Below are 17,590 nucleotides of genomic sequence, written 5' to 3'. Positions count from 1 at the left end.
CTAGATGCTACAAAATCCTGCACACGGGTCCAACTTCAACGATGAGCTTTCATTTTGTTTTTCAGGATAACTGGCGTCGTCCTGATGGCATGCCCGCCACCCGAGAGCACCTGATGATGGTTCTGGCTGATCTGGATGACATCCTGATTCGAGCATCCTACTCCACTGAGATGCGGTCCTCCAGCATCTTTGATATCAGCATGGAAGTTGCGGTGCCGAACTACAGTGGCTTGGCACAGGCCCTCGAGGTGGAGCAGTGCCGCTGCCCACCTGCATACCAGGGACTCTCTTGCCAGGTAATGATTCATACTGAACCTCTCAGCTGGAAGCATTTCAGGCTAACTGTGCTTAGTTGATGTTTCATTGTCCTAATCATAATGCTTTCAGGACTGTGCACCTGGATATACTCGCACAGCAGGAGGTTTGTACCTGGGCCACTGTGAGCTCTGTGAGTGCAACGGCCACTCTGACTCCTGCCACCCCGAGACTGGCATCTGCACGGTATGAAGCACTAGGCTCACAACGATCTTGTTGTGACTGATATATAGCACCCTGATGAGACGGACAGATCTCTAAACGCGATATGTTCCCCCCTCCAGAGCTGCCTGCACAACACCCAGGGGGGGCTCTGTGATCAGTGCGCTCCTGGCTTCTTTGGTGACTCCGTTGTTGGCACTCCGGAGGACTGCCAGCCCTGCGCCTGCCCTCACACTGACCCAGACAACCAGTGAGTCCTGGCACAGATAGCAAGACTTCACATTCCACCTCCATTTATAGCTCAAGACAACGCTGTGTTCAGCCCACTCTATCCTGTTTACAGCAAATTCTACTGTCTCGTGAATTCTGGAGTCAACTGACACGAAATATTGTGTGTTCGCTTCCCCACTGAAATCATCTGATTGTGTGTCCTCACTAGCTTCAAGTCAGGACTTAGTTAAAAAGCTACAGTACACTGAAGAACAGTGAGGACGTTTCTACTGCAAATCCACAAGTTTTTCATATTTAAGTTTAAATTTTCAAAATATTCAATGCTGGAAACTCGAGAAAACAAATGAAATTGCCTTTGAAAGTTTTTTTTTTCCAGTCAATTCACAGCAAAAGAGGAATGTCACACTGAATTACTTGTTAAGTTCAGTTGGTAATGAACCGTGTTTCTGCCCTATAACCTAGCTTCCTGTCTGTGTGTGTTTTTTTTCTACCAGGTTCTCCCCCACCTGTGAGAGCCTTGGAAATGGAGGCTACCAGTGTACTGCCTGTCAGCCTGGGTACACCGGCCAGTACTGTGAACGGTAACACAACCTAATATAACATGCTGTCTTGGTCAGGGTAGAAAAGGAAAATTAAATAGTTGTACTTAATGTCAAAACAGGATGAACTGTACTTTTCAATAATTTCAGTTAGAACTTGAGCTGGATGAAATACTGTCACTGACTTAACTCGTCGGTTATGTCTTGTTTCTGCATCTTCAGTTGTGCTCCTGGATATGTTGGCAACCCTCAGGAGAGACAGAAGTGTCGTCCGTACGATGGTAAGGCTACGTTAGGCGTTAGAAACACGAATGCTCGTGTTCATACCAGAAAATAAGAAAAATGGCAGGACTGTTACTCACTGTAGTGTGAGTTGCAGTAACTGTTAAAGTCTGGCCTTAAGTTTAACATCAAGCTACACTCATGTTCCTGCAAAATAAAGGCAGGCTTATTACAAGTATACACAAAGAGAATTAAGGGAAGTAAACAACTAGCATCTAGCTAAATGACAATGCAATCTCATGACAGGCTGTAAAACCGGAAATGCCACTTGGCAAACTCTTGACATCAGTGAGTATTTCTGCCAGCCAGCAGAGACTCCAGGAGGTCACGAAACAGCGAATTACCCTCCATAAAAGCACAATTTCGTTTTTTGTCTGAATTAAACAAACAAGATATAAAATATTAATTAATCGGCTTTCTCATTTCTGATCTTCATGCTAATCTAGCCATAGCCAAAGTGAATTGACAGATATGAGAGTGGTGTGGATATTGTAATCTAACTCTCAGGTAGAAAGTGAGGAAGCATATTTTCCAAAATGTCCAGCTATTCCTTTAAAACTAAACCCCTGGCCGCAACCTTGTGACCACTGGGTCATGTCCAGGTGTCCAGTTTTGCTTTGTGAGACAAAAAAAAAAAAAATTTGATCAACCTTAGTGCCTGAGCTCTTTTTGTGAAATTCAACTCTGATGCCATTTGTTTTGATATTCTGAGAGTATCCCTGATGGGTTTGTTATGACCTCTCTACTTTGCAGCTGCGGCCTCCCTCGTGGTGAAGGTTTATCCAGAGAGGGTCCTGGCATCCCAGGGAGGCTCTGTGACTCTCAGGTGTCAGGTGTCCGGCAGCCCTCCACACTATTTCTACTGGTCCAGAGAGGACGGACGACCCATCTCCAGCAGCGCTGACAGACGCAGACAAGGTACGTCACACTCTTGTAGCACATATTCAAATATGATTTCTGCACACTTTATTTTGGTTTGAAGTACGGTTAAAAAAGTTCTGATTGAACTGATCTGAATACACAATTTCCGTATATAGATACGCATACAGGATCACATTGCAAGTGTGAATATGACACCTGTTGTTCATCTGTGTGTGCAGGAGCAGAGCTGTACTTCCCCAACGTCCAGTCGAGTGATGCTGGCGTCTACGTCTGTACCTGCAGAGACCAGCGCAGCACCAACAGGAGCCGCGCTGAAATTGTTGTCACAAGTGTGTATCGCCTCACTGCTGCATAGGCAAACAAGTTTCTCCTTCGTGCAGCTTATTGCACCACACTAAATAGATACCAGCCATCGTTCCACACATGGGTTTGCTTATGAACAGATTATGTAAGACGTCATTCTTCAGTTTAGCTGACTGTGTGTGTGTGTGTGTGTGTGTGTGTGTGTGTGTGTGTGGTTCATTCCTGGTATTTTGGAGTTTTGAAGGTTCTGGGATAAGATATTCGTAACAGAGCCAGTAAAACATTCTGCTAACATGTCCTCACGTTGCATGAAGGTTATTATAGCTTTTATAGTGAATAGGAAAAAGTTTTGTCTGTGATATCACTAATTATTGAAGTTGATGTTTAGCAGACTGGGATTGATTAGCAGCTTCATTTTTAAAATGTTCATCAGCAGTTTATCAGCTTCCACGTCTGACTTCATCTGTGGAAAACAAAAGCTGGCAAAAATAACACCAACGCAGATGGTTCACTGGTTATCCCAACATAAAAACTTACATTGCAGTTTTAGATTTTCTTTACAGCATCCTGTTGATGAATTTGACTTGTAAAAACTGTGTCTCTACATTTCACCAGATGTCCAATCCAAGCCTATTGAGGTGACAGTCGAAGAGCCCAAAGCCCAGACAGTCAGGGTGGGATCCACTGTCAGCTTCATCTGTACTGCAAAGAGCAAGGTACCACCGGCCGCAGTGGTCATTGTTGATTTACTTGATTATTTTTAATTAGGAATACATGCACGTTTATAGAGATAATTCAGCTTTTTGCGGAAAATCCTATTCAGTTTTCAACCAATCACATCGATTAAATTTGGAGATGGTGCCAGAAACAGGCTAGCTTAGCTTAGCATAATGACTGCTAACAAGGGGAAACAGCTAGCCTGGCTCTGTTTAAAGGGAGAAATCTCTACATAACCTCTTATTAAAATGCATTGCTAGGTAGAGGATCAGAGGAGAATGGGTAATGAGAAGCAGCCCGACAACAAACGTTTGAGTTTGCATGCTTCTTGTGATTTCTGTGTGCTCATCTGCTCCCTGCCTCCACAGTCACCAGCCTACACCCTCGTCTGGACCCGCAGGGGTAACGGGAAGCTGCCCAACCGGGCCGTGGACTTTAACGGCATCCTGACAATTCAGAACGTCCAGCCCGAAGACGCAGGCGTCTATGTTTGCACGGGCTCAAATATGTTTGCCATGGACGAAGGCAACGCCATCCTCTACGTGCCAGGTTCGTGATCCTCGGCACCGCATTCCATTACCCATCAATCCCTGCTACCCGACCAGCTCTGGCTCCTGTAGTCGTCCCGTCCCGTCCCGTCCCGTCCCGTCCCGTCCCCACCCCCAACCCCTCTTCCGGCTTGCAGTGGCGCATGCTTCCCTGTTTTACTGCATCTCTCATCATGCACTGTAAACACACACTCAGCTCCTGGTTAACAGCATAATAAGCTTGCAGATCTAACTCCCAACGCTTTTGCCCTCTGCTGCTTAAACCAACATGTCTCATTATCGTGCCACCAGCTCTTCTTACTGCCCTTTTTTTTTTTTTTTTTTTTAACTCGCTGTCTTTTACGTCTCTGCTCAGTGGTTTTTCCTGGACTTTACATACTTGACCCCGCGTGTTATCTGGAGAATTTTAACCCACAAGCTGTATTTCTTCATTTAGTTTTAGATTTAAACTAATGGGCACTCAATTATTGACGCATTCACAACACTTGGTCCAAAGGAGCACTCTTTTGGATAGGTAATTTTTTTTGGGTTAATGCTTCCTGCCAACACTATTAAAGCTACTGCAGATTTTTCCTTCCTTGTTGAATTTTTTTTTTTTTAATTAATCGGTGGTGGTGTGGTTGCTTCTCGATCACTGGTGGAGTTGCTGGTTTTCTGCTGTTAGAGGTTTCACAAGCAGGGTGCTGGATTCTGGTGTCTTTGGGCTCCCGGGGGCCCCCTTCCCACCCGAGCTGTAGTGATTAATGATGAGGAGGAATGTGGATGCCACCATTGATGCTTAGTGGCTCTGCGACTGGCATTCAAAGAGGACTTCAGTGTCGCTGGAAGAGAGGAGAAATAGGACGATCCCCCAATACCACTGATTGTTTTGTGTTGTTCCACTCCGTACAGTATTCCCTCCTTAAATCTGCTGTTTAACTCATCATCCTGATGGTGAAAATGGTGCTATCAGCCATGCAGTTGGTTACACCTGTGGCTGAATTCACTTTCCTAACATGCTGTTATACTGCTGTAATATCACTCCTTCATTCCTTTAGTGTCGGCAAAAGTCGGTTTTGTTTGAATCAGTTGTCTCCTATCAGACCTAGTTGGTAAAAGTACTCAAGAGCTGACTTGAAATGCAGAAGAAACAGAGGGATAATATTGTTTTAATCATAATTGTGTCAATAATCATCTACGATTGTATATTATGGTCTTTTTTTATTTACATCCTGTCAGTGTTGTCGGCACATCTTCTTGTTTGATTGACTGAAATATGTTAACCTGAAATGTCTCCATGAAATCAAATATATCAGAATTATTAGAGCTTCTTTTCTTTTTTTTTTATATTTTCAAAGGAAATGGCCATGTGAATGCGGTTACCTTGCATGTTGTGTGTTTACATTTAGGCAATTTCAAGTGTTTTTATAAGAAAACTATTTTTTTACATCTCTGAGAACATCTTACAACTCAACAACCACAGGTCACACTTAGAACGTCTTCAGTTTTTTTGTTTTTTTTTTAACCCTGAATTACTTTACAATCGCTGCATTATTTTTTGTATTTGTTCATTCATGACTCAAAGGCTATATGATTGCAAAAGATTACACCCAAAGGTGCTTCTGTACAGATTTTATCCATTTTTTTAAAAAAACAAACATTTCTTTATTAAGAATACCAAACTGATGTAATGTACACATGTCACATTGTAATGTATTTATCTTAACTGTGAAAATATTTTGTGAAAAAGAGAAAATTGATTAAACTAACAATAATTGATCAAAGTGATTTGCTAATTCATGGATGGGGCTGATCTGAATATTATCTTGACCAGCGCAGGATAACCACAAGCTGTATGGCAGTTTTTTTTTGTTTTGTTTTTAACAGCTAGTGTTGCAATGTTTTAAACTGCTTCTCGCTACTAACCTGCATGTCTCATGTGTGGCTACCTTGCATAACTCCATCGCTCCATGTGCTGCTGAACAGTCATGATATTTCAGTGTATGTGTGTGTCTGTGTGTCTTGATTTTGAATTCAAAGCATTTTTGGAGAACTGTTGTTTTCTTTGGTCTTGGTGTTAAGTGTGAGATAAGCATGAATTGATACAAGCGGTCATTTGAAGCGACTTACTTCAATTCAAGGTGTTCTACTTCTCAGGTAAGTGTGAGAACTGAATGCTCAGAACTATTAATTAAATGGCACCAACGACAAGGATTAAGATAAATAATGAAGCAAGTAGGAAAACGGATCATTAGCCGAACTGAAAAGTAAAGTTGGTGCCAGTTTAATTTAAGTTATTATGTGTGTGCTGCTTTTTGGAATCAATCGGACAAAACAACGGCGGCCCACATTCGGAGACGTTTCTCTGGGGAGTTGGGAGGTAAACTGCTGTTACCCTGTAACCTGACTTGTCAGTTTACCTGTCCCCTCCTCCCTCCCTCCCTTCCTTCCTTCCTTCCTTCCTCCCTCCCGCAACTCCAGAGGCCTCACAGACTCAGATGTTTTACACAGCCTATGAAATGTTTGAAGGACACAGAAAGCGTAAGTCCGCATGGGCATGGTTTCCTCTCTGCCGGGCTCCTTGAAGGGACCGGCCTCTCCTTCCCTGTGTCATGCATGCACTCATCTTCAGCAGCATGGATATAAAGGTGGCCTGGTAGCGCCCATGTACAATCAACCAAGCAGCGGTCACACTCTCACTTTCCCACACGACAGCCCAGAACATCAGTGCTGTCCTATAAGCATCTTTAGCTGAACTTAGATCTAAAGATCTGTTTTCAGTATCTCTACATTATCACGTCCCTCTCCTTGTTTAAAGAGTCCATGCTTGGATTGTACATGAGCCTTACTGGCTCCTACCTGGCTCTTTGGGTTCATTGGGGTCCATCACTGCAGGAAAAAGTGCATGTTCATTCTTACGGGCAACTCCTCGTGAATGTCGAGTCAAGTTTCCACCGTTAAAAAAGATCATAATCAGTGTTTTACAGTAAGAATAAGTCTCACTGTAAAAATGTTAAATATAATCCTTTTCTCACGAAGCTGATATTGTACATGACAAACCCATTGATTAAACTGATGACTGGGTTCATTTTGGCAAATGTCCCTCTTAATTGGAAAAGAAGATGTTGATGATACAGTATGACAAATTCACGTTAATGCAGCGAGTTTTAATTGCTCTGAACCCCTTAAAAGGGGATTTTTTTATTCTATATCACTGGATGATTAGGTCTTTAAGATATTCATAATCTGGAGCTACGTGCTAAATTCTATTTACTGGGTGACACTGTCTCCACATTCAGAGATAAGAGATGTCCCTTCTATTTCTGTTGCTCTGCACTTTCCTTTTCCTCCTCAGGAAACATGCTATACTTGGGAAGGAGCTGTCATCTGGGCTTCAAACATCATACTGTGCTTAATACATCCCATCACAACCTCATTACATCAGGGCTGAATGTGGACAGCAGACTTGTGTCCAGTGTGAGAGTCCTAGTTTCAGTTTCAGTGTGTCACAACGCTGGAAGTGAAATCTATGTAACAGTTAGCGGAAGTCAAACTATATTAAATATGTCAGAGGATTCCAAACATCCAAAGTCAAAGAATACATATTTCCCCCCTAATCCCTTGTGGTATCTAGCTAATGAGTTAGTTTTAGTTCAGCATGAAGGTGTCTTTACAGGTTTAGAGATATTTGTCCTCGTCCTTACTTTCCATTTCAGTGTTCAATTCAGTTAAATATCGGAACCTCAATTACATGAAATGGCAAAACAATTATGTACAGATATTCATTAAATTTGTTGACCACTTAACTTTCATCTAGCTCCGCCATGTGGAGAAGTTTTTGTCTAAAACTTGCTTGCAAAACATTCATGTCAGCCTTAGCTGCGCTTTGTGTAATGTAAATCCTAGTATGCTAGCTGAACCATGATGAACATGGTAAACATTACCTGCTTAGAATTTAGCTCAACGTAGCACTGCGCAGTACACAAGGATGCAAGAGCTCCACCTACAGACAGATTTCCATCAAATGTGAAGTGTGCCGTCATAATCTATGTATTTTTTACTGTTCATGTAACACAGATTTGCTTCAAATTGGCAAGTAATTATAAGTACAATTTGGCAGAGAGTCCTTAAGGAGGCTGCTCTTACACATGCTGCCATGCAACCTACGACTGATGATTTTCAGAAATGATTGAAGGTAAAGAGACGCTTGTTTCAGAGATCAACGCCTTTTCCAGCTTTTGTTTTTTGTGTCTATTTTGTCCAAAATAATCCAAAATATAGTATTTTATTTAATGCTTACATATTTCTCTCAGTGCAGTACTGAACTGGGATAAATGTTGGTTATTACTCATTCATGGCACTCACAGAGACTTTCCTCTATTTTACTGGGCTAGTGTCAAACATATATGTGAAGACCTGAATAAGTAAAAACCAAGACTATAAAATAGGATGGATACCACTTGAGGTAGTAAAGAGAGAAATTATGTTTTTTTTCTCTTTATGTGGGTGAATCTGCCCTTGAAGTTTCATCTCCTGGCGCAGTGATCCTACCATAGATCTATACAAAACCCATCTAGAGTCAGTCCAATGAAACTTCTCTGCCCTGGAGTACTTGTGTCACCAAGGTCAGAGAGTCAAAGCTCCACCCGGACTACAACTGTCCCAGGGGTTTTCCGCCTGCTTTGACAGCCTCATACTCCTCCCGCCCCACTGAAAGAGGCCTTTCTATTGCTCTGTCACTCTGGAATCATACGGGATTGATCTAGCAGCCAGCCAAACTGGCACAGCAATGTGCCCAGAGGCCATGCCAAGGTCTGCCTGCCACATCTCATCTGTTTCGTCTACTCTGAGGATCTAGACTGCCAAGGGTGAGGGTGGGGGCAGGGGCAGAGACCTTCATACTCTCTCTCTCTCATTCTAATCAATTCACTGTAATCAGAAGCATTCCCACAGCTTCATATAATGAACAAGCTGGGGTTGTAGACACCAGACGGGGTTTCATATTCCATTTCCCCACCACACTGGTCTGCTTTACCATGCTTTACTTCTCCACCTGCCTCTGAGACATCTCACTCTCCATTTTGAGTTGTGTTTGACTGATGTGTCTCCGTCTGTAGCTGCAGAGGGGGCCCAGCCTGTGGCCACCATCGCACCCTCGGTGCTGAATGTCCAGCAGGGCCAGCGGGCAGAGTTCCGCTGCACAGTGACCGGAAACCCAACCCCCGCCATTGAATGGATCGGTATGGACCAGTGTCTCTGTATTCTGTTGTGTGATGTGTAGTGCAGTACAATGTTGCGTAAATTTACCAGCTGGTGTACAAAAATTCACCCTTACAGGAGGTCCAGGGAACAGAATGAGCCCCAGAGCTGTGATACGAGGTGGCGTATTGACCTTCACAGCAGTGGACCCAGCAGATGAGGGAGATTACACCTGCAAAGCCCTGAACACTCATGGGGAGCACACAGCGCGGGTTTCCCTCTTTGTCCAAAGTACGTTTAGTGTTTATGTGTGTGTGAACATATATTGCATGTTGTGAAACCTTCGTTGTGGGGACCCCCATCACTTGTGGGGACCCCGTTTCATCATGGGGACAAATTAATGTCCCCCCAATGCAAATGATTCAATGTAATGGTTTATGGTTTGGGTTTAGTGTTGGAGTTAGCATGAAGTGGTTATGGTTAAGCTTAGGTAGTCTTCAGGGAGTTATTGAACTTGTCTCCCTCTTCTGACGGTTAGGGTTAGGGTTAGGGTAGGGTTAGGGTAATTTCACAAATACTGTCGACGTAGCCGCCCCCATGCATCTAGTTGCTGTAGCCTTCTACATCAATGTGGCTGCTCCCCCTGCCAGCCCTGGCCAACCAATCATTGCTGGGAATACACTCCAGATTTTGATATAGAATATAGAAATATAGAAATATTTACCCACCCCCAATTAATCAGCATTGTGTGAACTTGGGATTGAATATAATGTAAGTTAATTTATATGTAAAAGTTCTGCACTGTAGAATGCAATCATGGAAACGAGATGAAAGTGTTACACCTGTTTTGGGTCGTTCTATGTTTTTTTTGTTGTTGTTGTAACAACTAGCTTGAAAAACAGAAGAATCTCACTGTATGTTCATGTGCTGTTGAAACATGGTAAAAAAAAAAAATGTTTCCGAAGATTCACATGAATTCATTCTCAAGTTGCAAAAACAACCCAGAGGAACATTCTGGTGCACTAGTTGAAATCATATAACACTTGAAACAATGTATATTTCGAGTTTGATCACAATTCATTCTTTTGGTCAGAGACTAACCCGAGTGGCCCAGGCAGCCAGCCCCAAGTCCAAGTCAGTCCCCAAAATATTGGAGTCCACGAAGGTGACACTTTGAGGCTGTACTGCCGAGCGTCAGGATCACCCACTCCGAAGCTCACCTGGCTGAAAAACGGAGGACAGATCCCTCCACAGGTGAGACCTCCTGCTGTCTCAGCGTCTGAATGATGACTTTTAACACAGATTGATTAAAACTGTATTCACATTCTGCTGTGCTGTATCTTCATCTTGCACCCCAAGGTGTGTCCGGTGCCGATGGTATTTCATCATACTGTGTCAGTTTTTATGACTGTTTCCGCATTTTGACATTTACCTTTATTTTTCCCTCCCTTCTGTTTGTCTCCTTCCCCTCCTTTGTTTTTTTTTGATCCCACCCTGTTCTGACGTTTGCTCAGGCCATTCCCTCTCACGGTTTCCATCAGTTTAAAAGCAACAGTGTCGATGTGTTACAGAGACGTATTGAGGAGCTGCAGGTCTGTCCATCTGTCCACTGTCTGTCTGTCCTGTCTCGTAGTTCACATCACTTGTCCTCTACTGACCTCGTCTTCACATATTGTCGACTAAGTGCATGATCAAACGTGTCCTTGATTCACACCCTGTAAATCCCATTAATTTACCACAGCTGCTCACTAAGTCCCTTTAGAGCTGCTGCCAAACACATTAAAACCAACTTGCTGGGTCTGGTTGACTTTTGTAGTGTACTTGCATGCGGTACATGTTTTTATGTTGCGTTTAATTAAAGTGTTCCATAGTCTTTTGTCATGTACTGTCCACATCATGCCATCCCTGACGTGTTTGGGCTCTCAGCACCCAGTTGACCCTCATCATTCCATTGAGTGTATTAACAGGACTGAGTATACAGTAGGTACTGTAGGTATTTCAGACATATTTTGCTCCCTGCCAGGCGCGGCCGGCTGCCCCCTCCCCTGCCCAAAGTGGTATTGTGTTAGTCTGGTTTCTGCGCAGCCCTCCTCGGCTCGATGAGGGCTCCGGGGCCTGTTTAGTTCTGCCTCAGAGAGCCACTGCGTTGTGTCAGCCTTTCCCAGGGGGAGCTGGGCTCTGCCGTGCGACCACGCAGAAATTCTGTATGCTCTAGCAAACGGCTTGCTTTGAAAACTCGTCAATGGGTTCAGACACACATTGAGCCAGGGCCCGCCTCAGCCACTGCTCGGTTTAGCCTCCCTTACGGTTGACTGGGCCGGAGCTAAGCAGCTTTGTCCATGGATGCCCCGACACCCCCCGGATACAGTAATCCCTCCCCAGACCCTCCCCTCCTGATTCCCCTCCTTTCTGAGGTGTTTCCAAACTTTATGAAAGCTCATTTTCAGCCTTGTTGGGCCTCTGACTGCCATGTGGAGTAGTGTACAAACAAGTCCAGTTGTTGTTTCCTCATGAGCCAGAAAGTCATGAGAGGTGATGAAAGTGATGTAGGGTTTTGGTTTTTACTTAATATTTGCTTTGAAGTATATCATTATTGGATTTTGACTCCCAGGGTGCTGGTTAGGGATCATTACCTGCTTTTACAGTTAAGAACTGCTTGGTACTTCTCTATCCAATCAAGTGAATGTGTCACAAGCTGTCCGTTCTAACTCGCCTAATTTTCTTCATCGTGTTTTAAATAATCAATCATTAATCTTTATATAGAATAAAGATGATGTAGCATAGTAATTTAATTATCACTGATCATGATGTATATTAACAAATTATAACCCCATGAGTCATCATAGAGATGTTGGCACTACTTTGTACACAGTCGTAGGTACAAAGTAGAGTGTCATGGAGATCATGAATCCAAATCCATTTTACAGAAAGACTGAACTGTAGCAATAACAACCCTTTGTCTTGTCCTAAAGATCTGCGCTGTAGTGCTTCTGTGTCGCTATTAGCTAGTAATGTCATGATGTCGGCAATGTCATATTTGTGTTGTATCAAGGAACGTGAGACAGGTAAGTGATGTATTTGTCTTCAGTATACTGTATCAGTTATGTGTGTTTTTATGATGTAAATACTATCAAAATCTCTGCAAATGTCAGACTTACCGCACTTACTGTAGATCATGTCAGTCATAAGGCGGTGTCACTGAGATATGTTTTTAATCTCCTCACTTTGTGGTGTGTCTCCTTCAGGCCCGCATGGATCGCACCGACATCGGCACTCTGCTCATCCCCAACATCAAGATGTCCGACTCGGGCACCTACATGTGTGTTGGTAGCAACAGCATTGGCTCAAATAGCGCTCCCATTAAAGTCACTGTGCACAAAGGTGAGGATCGGCTCAGGATTTATTTGTGAATTGGTTCAGAAGACGCAGTGTTGTGAATTTGTTATTTGTCTTTGTTTTATCTCTTATGTGACCAAGTTTCTTGGATAATTTCTGTTCTGGTGGATGTACTGACTTTGTAACATATATTGTGACATAGTTACATTGTTATTGTTAGTATGATAATAATAGTAATGAATAAAAGAGCAGATAAATATGCATGTATACAGTGAATACCTCTTCATAACCAATAACAAATATACAGAGTTTTGTTCCATTCCTGGGCAAGCTTGGCACTGTGTCAACAAAGATCAGATCGGACCCAGTCAGCAGTCAACAATCAGTACTTCCTGTAAGGCCATATGTGGTGCATCTGTCTGTGCTCTTGCAGCGGAACATAGCTCTTCAGTGGTCAGCATCCAGCCATCTATAGCTGACGTCCAGGAAGGCCAAAGTCTGGAGCTCAACTGCTTCGCCCCCGGAAATCCTCCTCCCCAAGTCACCTGGACGAGAGCCAGTGGCCGCCTCTCCTCTAACCACCAGGTAATCAAATAAAGATAAGGAAGCTAGTTCTCAAAGACAAACTGCAGGATTTGTCAGTTGCTATTTGCAAACTCATCATTCAAAAGTGCAAGATCGCTGATTGTTAGTCAGTTCCAATTTTATATCGTCAAATGCCGATGCTAACCCTAACCCGTCCATCAGAAATATTTCTGCAGAATCAACAAAAGAAATGTCCTGAACACAGCAAAAGTACTAAGAAATAAGAAGGAACAGGCAGAGGGCTAGGTCCTTCAAGGCGCCACCATAAGTGATGATTGAGAGGGATTGTTTTTGTATGAGTAATTTTTTCGAGGAAACATTTTAAAGCAACTAAATGTAACCTGGAGAAATGTAGTTGATTGTTGAGTCTCGACCAGAGCTGCCAACAAAGTGTCAGTGTTTGAGGATATGCGGATGAGACTCAATCAACTATCTTTCCCAAGGAACTTTCGTATTGTTGCTTTTAATACCATATTCATATTGTTTTTTGTAGGCAATGTTAGAAGCAGTAGCAGTTCTAGACCAGTTTTAACAGGGGGGCCAGGTTTGGGCTGGTTTTTATGTTAGAGGTGCGCATACAACCCTGGAAAAAAAGACAAATGCCTCATTCAGACAAGGGATAAATGAAACTTAAAACAGTGTTTACTATTTCAACATTTTGAATTGGGTAGAAAACTGCTGAGATGCTTTATTTCCACCTTTCCCTTCAGTACAAAATCGTAGCAAAAAATCAGTCATTTTATTATTGATGCAGACACTTCATTTGGGGGGCGCACAGGGGGGTCCAGACTCAGAGTTACGAGGGCACTGGCCCCTGTTGGCCCCATCCCCGAGAACTGCCACTGATAGGGAGTATTACTGTAGTCTTATATTACATAATATGACTTGCCAATAAAAGTGGAGCAGTATTAGAGGGCTTTTCTATCCAATATAGGTACAAAAAAACGACCCAAAAGATGAAGAATCAGATGTATCACTTATTAAACTGACTGAATGATGAGTTGTTGTTGTAAGTTGCGCTGAAGTGACTTGTTGTCTGCTGTCTGCAGGTTCTGGGCAGTCAGCTGCGGATCCTGTCCGCCTCTCCAGAGGACTCTGGGGAGTATATCTGTCGGGTGCAGGGCAACCCTGGAAACCCAGGATCTCATGTCCACCAGGCCTCTGTCTCCGTGTCTGTGACTTCATCTTCTTCACGTAAGTTAGTCAGCACTTGCAGGTATCATACAGGGGGTGTAGTTACTTTCTTTGTCGATAAATAAGTAAAGATTGTTTATTTCACATTCGGAACAGAGTAATAACAAAGAGCCCATTTTGACATTTAATCTGTCGTCAAATCTTTCCCCGTACTTAGATCTGTTTGATGTCCGTCTGATTAAACTTGACAGTCATACTTTCTCACAGAGGAAATTACACTTGGCAGCGTTAGTGCGAGGCATTACATGGCAGGGTGTTGTTGTCACACTAACACTGCCTCACTTCATGAATGAACTTTCCAGCCGTACTTTCCAGCGGAGCCCAGTGTGACCTCAGATTGAACGATTTTCCTCACTACTGTCCCATGATCTCATCCTCAGTCGCTCCTTCCTGGACTTCGGCGATCTTTGAGTCCCTGCCAGTGAAGCTCATAGCCACACTGAATAGCAATTTGTTACTTCATGTTTCTGCGAGGAATAAGTCAGCTAAATGAAGTGAGATCGTGAACAGAAATGTCCAAATTGAGTCTGTGTGGAGCCCAAACCGCTGGTTTCTGCCCCGCAGGTCTTCAGAGTCCAATCATCGCCATTGAGCCCCACAGTGCTGCAGTGCGTGTGGGGGAGTCGGCCAGCTTCAGGTGCAGGGTGTACAGCGGAGCCCAGCCTGTCAGACTGGAGTGGAAACTGGCCAGCAACCAGCCGCTGCCAGGTAATAACCACACACACACACGCACACACACACACATACTGAGGAGTGAAGCTGCTTAATGAGCTCTGATTTTAATGATGTCATTATTTACAAGCAATTGCAGCTGCAATCCACCCATGAACTACTCTTCTGTTACTTCATTTATTGACTAATTTAAAACTCTTTTTCTCAAGTCTGCCATGACATGTCAGTGCTTTGGGGTGTTCAGTAAATAAATGAAGTGTCTGTGTGTTATATCCAGTCTTTTTTTTTTTTTCAGATCTCATATGACATAAACTTCCCTGAAGACATTTTATTTTGACTTCACATCCCTATTTATGATTATGTTCTACATTTTTAAAGAGCTTCTCCAGTGCTTCAGTTTTGCTCTTACATGAAACATGTTGGCTGAAAGCGGACACAAAAACTGGATCATACACACTTCCCATAATTTAGCTAAATAACACCTTTTATTAAATGCCTGCCACCGTCTTTTAAACCTCACAATTCCAGTTTGATATGCAGACTTTCTGTTGAAAAAAGTCTAATGCACATGTTGAATCAAACCTCATGGCATCATTCAGGTTATTTTTAACTTCGAGCTCCATTCAGGACGACAAAAGACATTATACTGCTGTTTGTCCATTAATTTCATGAGTGTGTTTTCATCAGATGACATGTTGGATTTGTTCTTTTCCTCTGCAGATAATGTTAAAGTCAGCCCTGACGGCTCTGTCATCACCATCACCACTGCTCGCTCTATAAACCACGGCGCCTACCGCTGTGTGGCCAGCAACCCGTTCGGCATCACCCACACCATCGTGTCTTTGATTGTCAAAGGTACGGCACATACATATCAGCTATACACATGGATCATTTCACAAACCTCTGAGTGAAGTGTTCCCTCTAGTGGCTGATCAGATACAGAGCAATGTGAGTGTTTTGTACGTGTTCCCCTCAGAGTCTCCTGTGGCCACCGTCACCCCTGCTGGACCTGTGCGTGTCAGGGTGGGCGAACCCATTAACCTGGAATGCCAGGCGTCAGGAGAGCCCCGGCCCTCAGTGTCATGGCACAGACTGGACAGCAACCGCAAGACCATGCTGAGCAGCCCTGTGCCAATGGAGTCCAACGCGGTCATGCAGGTACTGATACATCTTATAACACCGTCAGCGTCTGGGGAACAGTTTAAGCTATCCATTACAGGTCCAGTATCCAGAAACGTGTTACTATTTAAAGATTTCGAGAGTGAAGCTGATGTCTGAAATCAGCTTTGCTCTGCTCCTTTTTTAAATCGTGTTTCATTTTTTATGCTGAGATGTATCGATTATTTCATATTTTGCAGATACTGGTTGCACGACCAGAAGACAGCGGTACGTATGTCTGCACGGCTCGCAACAACGAGGGCACCACTGAGACCAGGGTGGAGGTTGTGGTCGAGGGAGGCTCTCAGGTGCCCACAGTGCCCAGGGCCTCTGTTCCCGAGCCGCTGATGATCGTGGTGGAGGGACAGAATGCAGTGCTGCGCTGTGATGCTCACGGTAATGATGGCCAAAGAATCTGATTAAAACAGCTGAAATTCCTTTGGAAAATTAAATATGTTATGTGTTTCTGCGGCATGTATGCGAAGGCTACAAAAATGAAATATGGAAAAAAAAAATACCTGAGCATATAACTTAAATATTGTTCTCTAATTTGCCTTTGTAGGTTTCCCATCCCCGATAATCACCTGGTCCAAGCTGCGCTCTCCTCTGCCCTGGAGACACACGGTGGTGAACAACACGCTGGTGCTGCCCAACGTGGGCCGCCAAGACTCTGGAGAATACATCTGCAGTGCCACCAACAACATGGGCACCACTGAAGTCACCATCATGCTCGATGTAGAGAGTGAGTACTGTGGATTGTGCCATTTCACTGCATTCATTTTGTTTCAGTTTCCCCCTGAAAAACATTATTTTCCTTTCTCTAGCTCTTCCTTATGCCACTTCTGTGCCTGATGACGTGGCTGTGCGGGTCGGGGAGGTGATCAGGCTGCAGTGCCTGGCCCATGGCACCCCTCCTCTGACGTACACCTGGACCAAGCTGGATGGAAACCTGCCCCCGAGGGCTGAGGTTAGCGGAGGTGATCTTCAGATCAACCTGGCTACCGCTGAGGATGCCGGCAGCTACAAGTGTGTGGCCAGCAACAAAGTGGGCAACAGCGAAGTGGTCGCTAAAGTCACGGTCAGATGTAAGTTTGCTGGGGAAGTTTGACATGTTATTAATAATGATTAGCTCAAAATGGGAGCTAAAAGACAGACATGCAGCACATAAACACCACAGCATGACCTAATTCCCCTCCCTATCCGTCCTTTCTGTAGCCCCCTTGGCAGTGCGCGTGTCACCCCAGGTTGAAGTTAAAGCTCAGGGCAGCGCTGTAGAGTTCACCTGCTCAGCAGCAGGTGGTATAGAAACCAAGATTGAGTGGCTGAAGGAAGGAGGAGCCCTGCCACTGAACCACCACGTCAAGGACGGTGTGCTCAGGTGAGTCATACACAACACATGTTAAAAGATTTGAATGTTTGAATATGTTACATTTAATAATATGTGAAGTAAAAACGTAACCATAGCTTGTTTTCATTCATGTAATTGAA

The 17,590-nt window shown here is 43.8% G+C and overlaps 1 protein-coding gene across 8 annotated transcripts in view; it reads left to right on the top strand.

Moving 5' to 3' along the window:
- The window catches only part of hspg2 (heparan sulfate proteoglycan 2), a 96,712-nt gene that overhangs the window by 66,214 nt on the left and 12,908 nt on the right, over nt 1-17,590 (top strand). For 6 of the 8 annotated variants that reach the window (XM_037104098.1, XM_037104097.1, XM_037104100.1 and 3 more), the window contains 24 exons: nt 66-296; nt 388-501; nt 600-727; nt 1,203-1,289; nt 1,470-1,528; nt 2,283-2,447; nt 2,630-2,740; nt 3,330-3,430; nt 3,800-3,980; nt 6,440-6,499; nt 9,076-9,198; nt 9,296-9,448; nt 10,251-10,411; nt 10,672-10,749; nt 12,403-12,538; nt 12,927-13,078; nt 14,128-14,272; nt 14,837-14,980; nt 15,665-15,799; nt 15,921-16,102; nt 16,303-16,498; nt 16,665-16,844; nt 16,927-17,187; nt 17,318-17,480. In XM_037104098.1, the coding sequence (XP_036959993.1) occupies nt 66-296; nt 388-501; nt 600-727; nt 1,203-1,289; nt 1,470-1,528; nt 2,283-2,447; nt 2,630-2,740; nt 3,330-3,430; nt 3,800-3,980; nt 6,440-6,499; nt 9,076-9,198; nt 9,296-9,448; nt 10,251-10,411; nt 10,672-10,749; nt 12,403-12,538; nt 12,927-13,078; nt 14,128-14,272; nt 14,837-14,980; nt 15,665-15,799; nt 15,921-16,102; nt 16,303-16,498; nt 16,665-16,844; nt 16,927-17,187; nt 17,318-17,480 (3,446 nt within the window). The remainder of the gene's footprint in view (nt 1-65; nt 297-387; nt 502-599; nt 728-1,202; nt 1,290-1,469; nt 1,529-2,282; nt 2,448-2,629; nt 2,741-3,329; nt 3,431-3,799; nt 3,981-6,439; nt 6,500-9,075; nt 9,199-9,295; nt 9,449-10,250; nt 10,412-10,671; nt 10,750-12,402; nt 12,539-12,926; nt 13,079-14,127; nt 14,273-14,836; nt 14,981-15,664; nt 15,800-15,920; nt 16,103-16,302; nt 16,499-16,664; nt 16,845-16,926; nt 17,188-17,317; nt 17,481-17,590) is intronic. The other 2 variants (XM_037104102.1, XM_037104103.1) reach the window with 2 other exon arrangements.

Source organism: Acanthopagrus latus, chromosome 7 (assembly GCF_904848185.1).
Source record: "Acanthopagrus latus isolate v.2019 chromosome 7, fAcaLat1.1, whole genome shotgun sequence".
Lineage (NCBI taxonomy): Eukaryota > Metazoa > Chordata > Actinopteri > Spariformes > Sparidae > Acanthopagrus > Acanthopagrus latus.
The sequence above is the reverse complement of the archived record's forward strand: the minus strand, read 5'-3'. Positions and strand labels throughout refer to the sequence as shown.